This window comes from Lathamus discolor, chromosome 3 (assembly GCF_037157495.1).
Source record: "Lathamus discolor isolate bLatDis1 chromosome 3, bLatDis1.hap1, whole genome shotgun sequence".
NCBI classification, from domain to species: Eukaryota; Metazoa; Chordata; class Aves; order Psittaciformes; family Psittacidae; genus Lathamus; species Lathamus discolor.
In genome coordinates, this window is record NC_088886.1 from 130,070,251 (window position 1) to 130,082,332 (window position 12,082).

Below are 12,082 nucleotides of genomic sequence, written 5' to 3' on the forward strand. Positions count from 1 at the left end.
CTCTACCATAAAAGGGAGAGGCTATCTGAACTGCATTTGCAGTCATATTCTATGAGTTTAATGTGTAGATGATCCTTAGCTTATGCCTATCCCCTGAGAGCAGCAGGGGCTTCTCCACCTTCATTCAGTGCTGACTGAGTCACAGTTGCCATCTGTCACTCCTGCAGCTCCACACATTGACTTTGCCACCCTGCAAGAGGAAGGAGCTACAACTCTTGCTCTCTTACAGATTAAGGAGAGCTTACATGACCAGACAGAAGCTTTACACGTCCTACCTGCACCCAAGGGATCACCTAATACAGATGTATCTATGTCCCTGTCAGGGCTGGAAGAAGGCATATGGTTTGAAAACAAAGTACGATGCTTAATTCTCTACCCTGAATCTTATCTTGCAGAATTCCCATCTGCATCACTCATGGACAAACAGAGCCCTATACTTGGTTCCCCAGTGGCCAGGATACACACAAAAGACTGCAAGGCCTGGAAAGAAAAAAAAAAAACAACCAAAAACCCAAAAGAACCCACAACCCAAAAAATTCCCAAAACACCTCACTTCCATCACTCACGTCCCTTGAGATAAGAAATCAAACTTCATTTCTGCTTTACATACTTTCTGCATTTGGAACACCACCAAACCAGGAAGTTATGTTTGTAAGTCCTTTGGCAGAAAAAAGGCTGGACATAGTTGTTGCAGATTCACATTGCTAAACAGGAAGAGTAGAGAGAGCAGAGTCCAGCCCCAAGGCTGTGCACTTCCACAGCAGCAGGCTAACTACATGCCTGGTATTTGTGAGGTGTGTGCATTTATAGTTGGAGACTTGCTATATTATTCCAGAGCATGAAGTGAAACGCCTTCATATTGCTTCTACAATGTACACATATAAGAGATGCCAGACAGCACTGCTGCCAACTCCTTCCTCTAATTTAAGGGGTCAGTCGTGTGGTTTCAAATAACAACATACCCACCCGCTCCCCAAAAAAGCTTTAAGTACAGTTGTTTTGTGATACAACAGGTCTCTTACCAGCTCCCTTGGGAAATTTCATGGCAAATGTAGCACAAATAACACCTTGACAATGTCTGTTGTCTTCAGGGAGGGAAGGAGAAAGTGAAAGGTGGAGTTTTTTAATGTATTTTGCACACAACCTTGAATAAAGACAACTTCTCAGCCTCCCATGATTTAACGATTGCCGGAGGGAGATTCCACATCTTCTGAAAGGTCAGTATGTTTGTACCCAAAATGTAATACCAAACACGAGTACATTCAGCTGTTCCTCCTGTAATGAGTGTTCTTCAAACAAAGTCTTTGAACAACTAATTTTCTTTACTTTTTCAAACATGTTTCAAGGGCTTTGGTAGCAATGCTTATCAGGATTTAGTTTCTAAGAGGACACGTGTTCTTTCTTGGTCGAAAAGAAAGTTTGTGTTGGAGCAGGGCTGCCAAGACACACATCAGTGTTCTCCTTCCCAACCATGACGCTTTTTCTTGAAGTCCCAAAGCACCAAAATTATTTAAATTAAAAAACAATGTTATAGAAGACCTAGAAGTCTCAGTGAAAATCATGCGAAAAGCCATCAGAGCTTTAAAAGGGAGGACGGGGAAGGACACATTTGGCTCCCAGTTATAAATAATTTAAAGACAACCCAAAAATATCTGTACAAACACATACAAAAACAGAAAAATCTCGTATTCCACAGATGTTGAGAGACTCAGCGACCTCTTGGGGGCACAGGTGGAGGATAAAAGCCTTCACTGCTTACAGGCCTATAAAAAGACAGAATACAAATGCATTTAAAAAGAAAAAAAAAAAAGAGAATACAGTTCTGGAACAACACCTTGCACACAATAACATCATAACTAAGAATACACTACAAGCAATAGTCATACAAGAAGAAAAACAGGCTACCATCAATTCAGTAACAAAGCAGATGCCAAGGTACCACAGCCCTGTTCCTGCACAAGTTATTTCTTCTGCTTTTCAGCTGCAGTAATTCTACTATTACTGGAAAGAGCTGCTGTAATACTTGGGTGGAGTAAAACTTTGATAGTATAACAGCTTTCTCCTGAAAATTACATGAAGAGCAATAGGAAGAGATCAAAAGATCCAAAATCTTTTTTTTCCAAACTAACTAGAGAGAAATTCCAGCTATATTCTTGCCAAAGCCTCAAGCCAACATTCAGAATTTACTGCACCCACACATTACTAATTACTATTTTAACAGCTGGGGAATTTCAGATAGGATCTGTGCTTAGATAAATCTCTGGGGCCTGGACTTCATAGACTTGCACTGGTTGGACTGAAGAAATGTTTTTAAGTCACTGAAGTTTGTGGTGGCCAAATCAAGGCAAAAACCCTCAACACCTTTTACAAAACCAGTGCGGTTTTTGCTTTGAGGCCAATCATACATGTAAACAAGTATGTTTTGGAGAGATTTTGTCAAAACTAAAGAAGTCCAAGGGAATGCCAAACAGGAATTCCCTGTGCACTCCACTCTGTATGTTCCAAGAGGATCATCTGAGGAGGATTAGGTACTAAATCTCTGCCAGGATCAGGATGCTACTCCACCTCAGTCAGTCTTAGCATTGTAGCATGTAGCAAGCATTGTGTGCTTCAATACTGCTGTCCTTGCAGCATGTGAACCACAGTAACAGTACTGCAATTGGCGTGTTACTAACCAGGAAACCGATTCCACCAAAGATTCCAGATGAGGAACAAGGATTTTACAATTTCCAACAGCATGCATTTACAGACTGGTAAATCTTGCTGAAAGACACATTTGCTTCCTGCCTTGCTTTCTGCCCAAAGCTTCTATATTGATGCACACAACACTCATGTCTAAGCTGCTTTTTAGCTTTACCTGCTTGCACCTCGAGGAGGCACTCTGGGAGGCCTTTCTGGGAAGGGCAGCCTCTCTGTTTGGTGGGTAACTGGGCTGCGGCTTCTAGTTGTTTCTGCAACTTCATTGTCCTACAAAATGAGGAAAGAGGTTACAGGCCAGCGAAATTTGGTCCTCGTTAGCTTCACAACAGAAGTGACTACATTTGCCATTTCTGCAAATGCAGTGCTATCCCTGAGCTCCTTTTCTTTTGCATGAAAACAAAGCCAGGTACTTAAGAACAGTGGACCAGTATATAGCAGAGGTGAGAACCTACCTCACTGTCCCCTTCCATCCCACTGCTGACACTCAATATGCTCCGAGTGCTGGAGCGGTTACTTGCACTACCTAGAGTAAACAAGATAAAAACAAACTGATTATTAAATCCTGGTCATTTAACTACAAATCACTAACTCAGGACTCCTTCTAATCTCTTGCATGCATCATTTAATGCTTGTTTGGATTAATTTATTTCCACTGTTATTTTTCACATGTTCAGGATCCAAACAATGATATTTCATACAATGCTGACCATGGGGCCAAACCATTCAGTTTTGCTTTCTTTCTAGCCGATTTCTGCTCTCTCTAGGTCCAGGCTTCTGGTTAAATACTCTCAACCATAACCTAACTGAAAGGATACAATGCCAATATTAGCTGCCAAGTCAGGTAAATATTTTCACAAGTGTTACACACCCAACATTTACGTATATTTAAATTATCGGTCTCCATGTCTTTAACAACTGCATGAAGTTAAATGGATCTGAACACTGTCACACATTCATTCCTGCAGTAAGTGACTGCTCATGATGTTATTGTTCCCAATAGCTGTTCACCACCTCCTCTCACAACAATCCTTACTCATTACTGGAATGTTTCCTAGTCTCCTTCAAAGCTAAAAATGACAAAATTTGTTCAAACAGCCTGCAGCAACCATTTATGCAAACCCATTTAACTTGCATGGACCCAAACTATGAAATGTTTTTGCAGTCAGACATGCCATCTCTGAAGGGGACAGCAACACACAAATGTATCTTACATTGCTATGGCTGGTTTCAGTCATAAATATATAATGTTCTGTAGGGCTGTTCAATACTAGGACACTAAAGTTCAGAAACCTGAAACATTGAAATGGAGGCTAGAGAGATTTTCTCATAAGATGCACCTCCTCCCTAACCTTGGTGAAGTAACTCATTATCAGTTGGTTCAAACAGCAGTGCTTAAAGAGTGCTAAATATTGTATTAGGGTCCATTCTCACAATCATGCTGTGGGAAAGAGAGCCAAGCTGCACATAGTAAACTCCTTAGACGCATTAACATCTCTCTCAACTGCTTACATGCAAGTTACTGGCTCTGTCAACTGCCTCTGGCACCTAGTTTGGACATGTGACAGCTCTATCTTGCCAAGAGCCACAAAGGTAGTAACCTCACTGGGACTCCATATTCCTTTCAGAAAACCAAAATGATCTTAATTATTTCTGCAAGAATTGTACAGTCTGCAATAACAGCAAGAATGCAGGGATTTAATTTGTGCAAATTAAACCTAATAAAAAACATAATAAAAATGTGCAGACTGTGCAAGTTACTCTAGAGGTTCCACATGAAAAATGCTGTCCTTTATTTGCAACAGTTTAGAAAACTATGTAGATGTGGGTTCCCAGCCTGCAATATAACTATGCCCTTCAAACCAGAAGAGCACACTGCCTGCTGAGAGTTATGGCAAGGTATCATCCTTTTTTTCTAAGGCAGCAGCAGCCATATACTTTTAAGAACTGAAGACAGGTAATACGCTTTCCCTGAAGAGGCTCACGGGAATTTTTCACTCAGCTTTCAGGTTCTCCTCCTGCAGAGATGCAGGCAAGAGATGGTCAAACCCCTTGATGTACCTGGAGTTGCTTTTACTGTTTTGAGAACAGCCAGCATGCAACAGAATGCATGCAGGGTTTGGGGTGGTGAGTCAGCACTGGGATTCAGTAACAGAAGTCTTGTCCCCTGAGCTTACTCCAGAGTCAGGCTAGGGAAGTGTTTTCCATCCAGCATTCCTGTAGAGAGGGTGGTACTCAGGGTTTGCTTACTTGTTGTGCTAGATGTGCTTTCTGTTTTCCAGTCTCCTCGCTTTAACTCATTTTTTGGTGGGAAAACATTTTTCCTGGGTGTGTATTCATATACTCCACATTCTGGTTTCCCCAAAGTATTATGAGAATGTCGAATGGGTACTGTAATTTCCAAATCTGAAACGGAAAATGAACAGCTCAGAAGGCTCTAGGCAAGTATAGTCCCTGAGAGACAGCTTTCCACCTGAGAACAAAGTTAAACATGATCACATAAGGGTGATCATACATGCGATGTACATTGAATGGATCAAGATTTACTCCACAGATGTGGGCATCCTTTCCTCAGTCTGGAAAATTAAGGAGTAAAGCGCTATGTTTTAGCCAACAGACAGATGGATGTGAATATTAAAATATGACAAAACTACAATACACATGGAGACACTTCTGCCTGAAAAGCATATTAATATTGTCAGCTGCTTCATTACCAGAGAATGTCAGAATCAGAGACTGTTACCTGCAGCTTTGTCTTTTTTTTGCTTCTCCATTTGCCTCCTAGTTATGCTGTCTCGTAGCCGTTTCAGGTTTTCCTAGAAACATCACAAGATATTCTTTTCAGGGCTTTGGATAAAGGAGGATGAGCAGCTTTCTGAAAAGTTAGCCAGTATCGTACTTCAGCTAACTTTTCAACCCAGCTGTAACAAAGCCCGCTAGACTTGGCTGAAGTCCAAACTGTATCAACAGGTTTTAATTTATTCCCTTCAGAAATCCATGTGTGCCTTTCAGAAGCCAGTTTTTTTCCGATGTTCATTGTGTGTGTTTAGGTCAAGTGCACAGACTCACTGGCAGTTGCAGATAAGCAGCACATTTAGTTTAGAATTTCCTCTGTTTTCTGTTTCCACTGTGACACTGGCACAAAAACAAGACCCACGATCAAGCATAGTCCTTTCTGTACTAATGAACAGATAATTCTGACTGCAGGGTTCAGAGGAAACTGCCATGCATCCCAGAGAGTGAGGGAAAATTCAGAGTGTCCCCTCTAAAGCAAGAGGGGACACCTGGAAATGTAACCGGGAGAAAAGCCTCTTCACCACTGTATGACAGCATACTGGCAAGATCTGGAACTTTTGAAAGCTGCTAATGGGATGGGGCACAGAGCATGACACTTCATCTCTGCTACAGACATCCACTGAAGCAGCACTGCATTCTTTATTGACAGAAGAAGGGATTTCTCTACCGTGTCTGGGTAGAGAAGACCCTTCAAAGTGAATCAGAAGTCTTTGTTCTGACAGCTCCCAAAACAGTGTCACACACTGGAGACCAGCACCTCAAGTGTGAGAGCAGACTGCTGCAGCACAAACAAAAAGCTTCAGACAAGTGGTTTTAAAGAGGGAGCCCCACTCTAACTTGAGAATGGAAATTTTAAACTATGACTGCTAGTTCCATCAGTCATTTTGTTACTGCTGCCAACATGATTCCCTCTTTCAGCTAAACCACCCAAACACTGTGCTTTCACTTTTGACTGTTGCTAGACGTTGCACAGATGCAAAGAACAGATAGTCATGGAGCCATCAAACACCCAGGGAAAGATCAAACCATCTACAATACAGGACTTCAAAGCCAGTACACCATCTGGGACACTGAATCTTCACTGATCTGAAAGGGATGAGAACTGACAAGCTAAATGTGCACCACAGAAGTCCCCCACCAGCAGGCAGGTGCTAGGTAACTAGAAAGGTAACTTAGCCAACTGGATTTGGCCCAATTCATAATGCACAGATCTTCAAAACCTCACAATAGTACTACAACGCAATCAAATCTGTAAAACAGCTGCCTGTTTACTGCTGCATGAGAAAAACCCCTCTATGATGCTGGGAATGGACTATTCATTAGGGACTGTAGTGATAGGACAAGGGGTAATGGGTTAAAACTTAAACAGGAGAAGTTTAGATTGGATATAAGGAAGAAATTCTTTACTATAAGGGTGGTGAGGCACTGGAATGGGTTGCCCAAGGAAGTTGTGAATTCTCTGTCCCTGGCGGTGTTCAAGGTCAGGTTGGACAGAGCCTTGGGTGGGATGGTTTAGTGTGAGGTGTCCCTGCCCATGGCAGAGAGGTTGGAACTAGATGATCTTAAGGTCCTTTCCAATCCTGACTATTCTATGATTCTATGTTAGGACAGAACTCTGCTAGGTGGAAGACTATGTTAGCAGGCTTCCTGCTCCAACCAGGAAAGAAATGTAACCATGCTGAACAGCTTGTGAGATATACCTAGAGAGACAGATGCATTTCTTAAACAGTAAAGTAAGCCTGTACCTGCTGGAACCGGAATGATTCTGATCTTTTTTTCTGGTTCAGTTGCCACTCCTTAAAATGAAGTACAGCTTCATCAACAGTGAGTATGCCCATTTTCACTTGCTCTTGTAATGTAATCAGCTGCCGTTGACCTGGGGTTTTCATTCCAGCAAATGGATCATATATGCTTGATTGCGATGGGTCCCTTACAGGCCTGACTATTGTCTCTGAAGAGAGAACACCACCAAGAATGTTACTGAACTTGTGGCATCTGGCCTCCTCACTGAATACAAAGAAAATCAAGCACCCTTGGTACCGCAGAGATTTTAAAGCAAAAACAAAAACAAATAAACAAAAACCGGGGGGGGGGGGGGATCAAGGAAAAAAAAAAAAAAAAACAACAAACCCTACAAATTGAATGACTCCCTAACCAGAAGAGTATTTTCTCCTTATGCCATCTTGCTATTTGCCCATCTGAGAGGTAGCCCTGTATGCAAATATGTCCCATGGATAATCTCTGCTCTTACAAATATAATTTAAGTGAACAGCACAAAATGTACTCCTCAAAATGCTCTGCTTCCTCACTGCAAAAATATCTCTCTCCTCAGCAGTTCACAAAACAGAGTTTCACCTTGACATTCACCAAGGTAGACTCTTCTTAGGTAATCTGTGCAGCACAACTGCAGAAACAAAGAGGTGAAAACTCATCCTACTCTTTGTAACTCATTTGCAACATGAAGAGTAGTTCCTAATACATGAGATAAAAGCTCAGATGCAGTCCCTAGCACTCTGATGGTGCACAGGATAAGAGGTGAAAGAGTAGGGCACAGTTTTAGAAGTGCAGAGAGCAATGGCAAGCAGTTCACTAAAGGTTAAATCCCAGGAAATAATGATCAACAGGTAGTGGATATATGCAGAAGATCAAAAGTGGGACATTGACTCCATAAAGTAATATGAATCACAACATAAAGGACTTCAGTGATCATTATGCCAGAGGATAAACTCCAAGACAGGGGATATGTACAGGATGTGATAAAGGGGTACCTTTCATGCCGCAGTTATAAAAGGTTTTCGGTATCGCATAAGGTCAGAAAGCATGGGTCCTTCATATACAACTATTACCCCCAGAGCCTTGTATAAAAGACTGTTCTGCCACATTTCATACAAATGACGTTATCTCAGCAGATTTGCTTTAGGTTTACTGGAAAGATTTTCAGGGTGAACTTCTGACTTACCTTTCTTAACTCTTCCTCTAGGGACATAGAGATTCTCAGGTCTTTTTGCTTTCTGTGCGAAAACTGTAAAACAAACAGTCCTTAAATACTGAAACACATCTCATGAAGACAGAAATAACAAGCATAAATATAGGAAGCAAACATAATTCTACACTGCATTATAGCTTCTGTTACCCTACTAAGTCCATTTAAGAAAACAAGATAAGGGGTTGCAATAGATCTCCCCTTCTATTGACCTCACCGGGTTTAGCTCAGCCACGTTTAAGAAATCTGGGTAGTATAGTATTTCCCCACAATCCTGTCATAGGGGGAAGGAGGAGTCACTGAAATTCCTCTCCCACACATTACTGCGGTTCTTGTTAAAATGTTTGTAAAATATGACCAAGATCTCTAAAACTGCCTAGTAAACTAAGAGGCACAACTTTCTTCAATTAAACCCCACTTCAAAGGGTGGCACTGAGGTATAGAATCAGGTCCTGTACAAATGCTGCTGTATCAGTGGTACCAGTATAGAGCAGTAATGTCTTAATTTATTAGCTTGATTGTCTCCTTATAATATCAGGATCTTTCCCATTTAGTTGGATGTGTTTATACCACTTAGGGGTTACGTGTCATCCTACTGCTTTCATTAAGGGCAAGCTCAGGCCAAGACCTCACCTACAACATTCCCACATTTTCAGATGAAGCAGATGAAAACAGATCTGAAATTGGATCCCAAAGGCAAACCAGCTCCAGAGCCAAATAATCCAGAGGTCTCAAAAACCTGTAGATTTTCTCGGTGTTGATTTGGCAACTGGAGCCCATGTGAAGGCCATTCTACAGCTGACTAGTCTACAGGTTAGGTCCTGGTACCAACTCACTTTTGGAGATGTACAGCTCATTGTCTGGCTGTAGAGAGCTGGTCTCTGGTCTTGGAACAGGAACCGGAGGTCTGCTAGCCATTTCCTGTGGAAAAGTATCTTGTTCCACTGAGTAGTACACATCTTCACCATACTGCTGGTAAGCTCCTTCCTCTGAATCTGGCACATCCATTCTACTGCCTACAACAGAGTAGAGTTCGTAAGAAAAACAACCCGGCCATTCACTGAACATTGCACCCTTCCAGATGCACTGTGTACCACATTCTTACCAACATGGCCATTTCACAATCAAAACCATTCAGTTTTGCAATGACTTAAAAGTGCCAAAGCTATTCAAGACGGGACTTTATAAGTCACTAACATCTAGTAGCATGTAAGGGTTTGCCACTAAGCCTGTACCATCTGTTTTGGGAAAAAAAAACACAGTGGAAAATCCCGTAACTGTTTTTAAGAATTTGAGGAACAGTTAGTTTAATTAATTCCAGTTAATTAACATATTATAACAATTAACAAATCAGAGCAGTGGTTTCCAAAAGCTACTTACGGTGGTTTACAAAGTACTATACAGAATTATTCCTTTATCTGAAATGAGTAATCTCCATCAGCTGACAATATATTTGATCTCAGAACAGTGTGTCTCAGAGGAAGCTGGGTATGCACATCTGTACTTAACAAACCCAGCTACCATTATACCACCTCACCATCTCCACTCTATTCTCACTCCTAAAATTACTGCAAATGTTGTAATACCTGATTTAAAAGCTAGTTTCCCTCTGTTTGCATGGTAGCAAAATGAATTAAGAAGCCCTGGAGTAACTCCCTACTCTGCTACCAAGTCACAGCTAAATACCGTAACCACTGGACTGATATTGTAACACCTCATTGAGTCGATACAATGGGACTGCCAGAGCACTGGTGTTGGCAGGGAAAATAGAACAAGCGGCTATAAGCCCCAGACTTCATCTAGGTCTGAGTCCAGCTGGGTCACCCATAAAACATGAGCCTGTATCCCACAGAATATGGCAAGTCAGGAAAAGGCTTGGACAACCCAATCATGCTCGGTGGGGATAGCATGGAGCTAAGGTCTGGTTGTGGTCAAAGAAGTCTCAGGGAGCACTGAAGAGGCAGAGCATAGATCAGGTTTGGGAGCCAGCAGTTCCTTTCCTCTTTCCAGGTTGCTGTTTTCAAAGTATAGAATTTTGAATAAAGCATCTACATTGAAATTCATCACTAGTTTGTGCTGCTGCACTTCATACTCAGCATCTGCCCATGAGGGAAGCCTGCACCCACATCTGGACACCAGAATTAATTCCTATCACTAAGATAAGGACAGAAGACAGAGATTCCTGAACAGATACCAGCTGTATGCTTACACTCACTAGTAGGCAAGGACTGGAACTAGAAACCACTCCTCCTCTTTGGTAAGAAACTAACTGCATTTGTGATATCACCTCACAAGCTGTTCGCCCTGTTTGTACCCACTAAGGCAAAGCCATGCCAAAAAGTGTGGACTAGCTCCTATATTTACAGATCAAGGACAAATCTCAAGTTCCATTTCATCGCTTTAACTGTGCTATGGTGATCCTCTCTCCAAACAGGTCTCACCTTCTAAAAACTTGCGGAGCATTGAGTCTTTCGTAGTTAGAGAAACTTCATCTCCACCAACTGGAGTGTCTGGTTTGGACTGAAGCATCTCTACATCTGAAAAAAAATCAGAAAGATGAGCCTGTTGGTTATGCCTTTAAATATGTGGAGTAATATAACATAACATAATGAAATTGTGATATTTCTGACTGTACTTTAGGCTTATGGTGAAAATCAAAGAGGAAGCCACGCAACTGACCAGGTATTTACCTCAAAAAAGGCTCCTAAGGTGCTACGTTCAGCCAGCTCTGCACAAGTCTTTGCCAGCTGCCTGATGCTTATGCTTGAGGGTGACTAACATTCATAACTGAGAAGTTCTGACAAACCTCCAAGCAGGCACTGAGGATTAACTATTATTGAGAGTGTGTTGGCCAGGTGAAGGTTTTGGCCTCTGTGTAATGCTCCTGTGAGGGCAAACTGAGTGGAAGCTCGGAGACTTGGCAAAACAAGACCTTAACGGCAATTTGCCCATGACACAGAAGATAGTATTTGTTTTGTTTATTGGATAAAAGTCAAAACAGCTGGCTGATATAATTAGTTGGACTGGAAAGTGTAGAGAGGGTCAGATGATAATTTAGTACTGAGAAAGCAGCGACAGTGAACAATAAGGTATTTTGCTAATTCAGTGGTTTTGACGTACGGAATTCTAACTCTAAAAAAAGAGGCAACCTCATTGTAACACTAAGACTAATCCTAAAACTAAAATGCTCCTAATGAGTAATATAAATGAACTGTTAAGGCTTATTATTGTGAGTTGCTGAGGTGTATTGTGAAATATCTATTATGTAAACTAGATGGTTTGGGTTACATAAGAGAATATGAAATATTTCTCTATAAAAATAATTTTAGTATCTGCTGCCTTTCTTCTGCTAAGCTGAGGAGATTCTGAGAGAGGGATAAGAAGATGCTAGCAGGATTTTGCTTTTTTAGAATGTTGTGGAGGTTTTCAAATAATAATTGTCAAAGGACCCACTGACAGTCACGTGAATGCATCCAACCTAGCTTTAGCCTCACAGGAATACCTCCAGCATAGCCACAGCAATGCTGCATGCTGTGTGGACTAACCACACTAGCCGCTTCTCAAGAGCTCTGTAGTCCATGCCAAGCTGCATGCTGCTGGAGCTAA

At 41.6% G+C, this 12,082-nt stretch overlaps 1 protein-coding gene across 4 annotated transcripts in view; it reads right to left on the bottom strand.

Moving 5' to 3' along the window:
* Positions 1-1,303: 1,303 nt before the first annotated feature.
* The window catches only part of PIK3AP1 (phosphoinositide-3-kinase adaptor protein 1), a 48,743-nt gene continuing 37,964 nt past the window's right edge, over positions 1,304-12,082 (bottom strand). For all 4 annotated transcript variants that reach the window (XM_065671758.1, XM_065671756.1, XM_065671757.1 and 1 more), the window contains 9 exons: positions 10,918-11,013; positions 9,313-9,492; positions 8,453-8,515; positions 7,239-7,444; positions 5,441-5,513; positions 4,948-5,103; positions 3,153-3,223; positions 2,858-2,967; positions 1,304-1,763 (listed from right to left, as the gene is read on the bottom strand). In XM_065671758.1, coding sequence (XP_065527830.1) covers positions 1,709-1,763; positions 2,858-2,967; positions 3,153-3,223; positions 4,948-5,103; positions 5,441-5,513; positions 7,239-7,444; positions 8,453-8,515; positions 9,313-9,492; positions 10,918-11,013 — 1,010 coding nt within the window. In that variant the 3' untranslated portion in view covers positions 1,304-1,708. The remainder of the gene's footprint in view (positions 1,764-2,857; positions 2,968-3,152; positions 3,224-4,947; positions 5,104-5,440; positions 5,514-7,238; positions 7,445-8,452; positions 8,516-9,312; positions 9,493-10,917; positions 11,014-12,082) is intronic.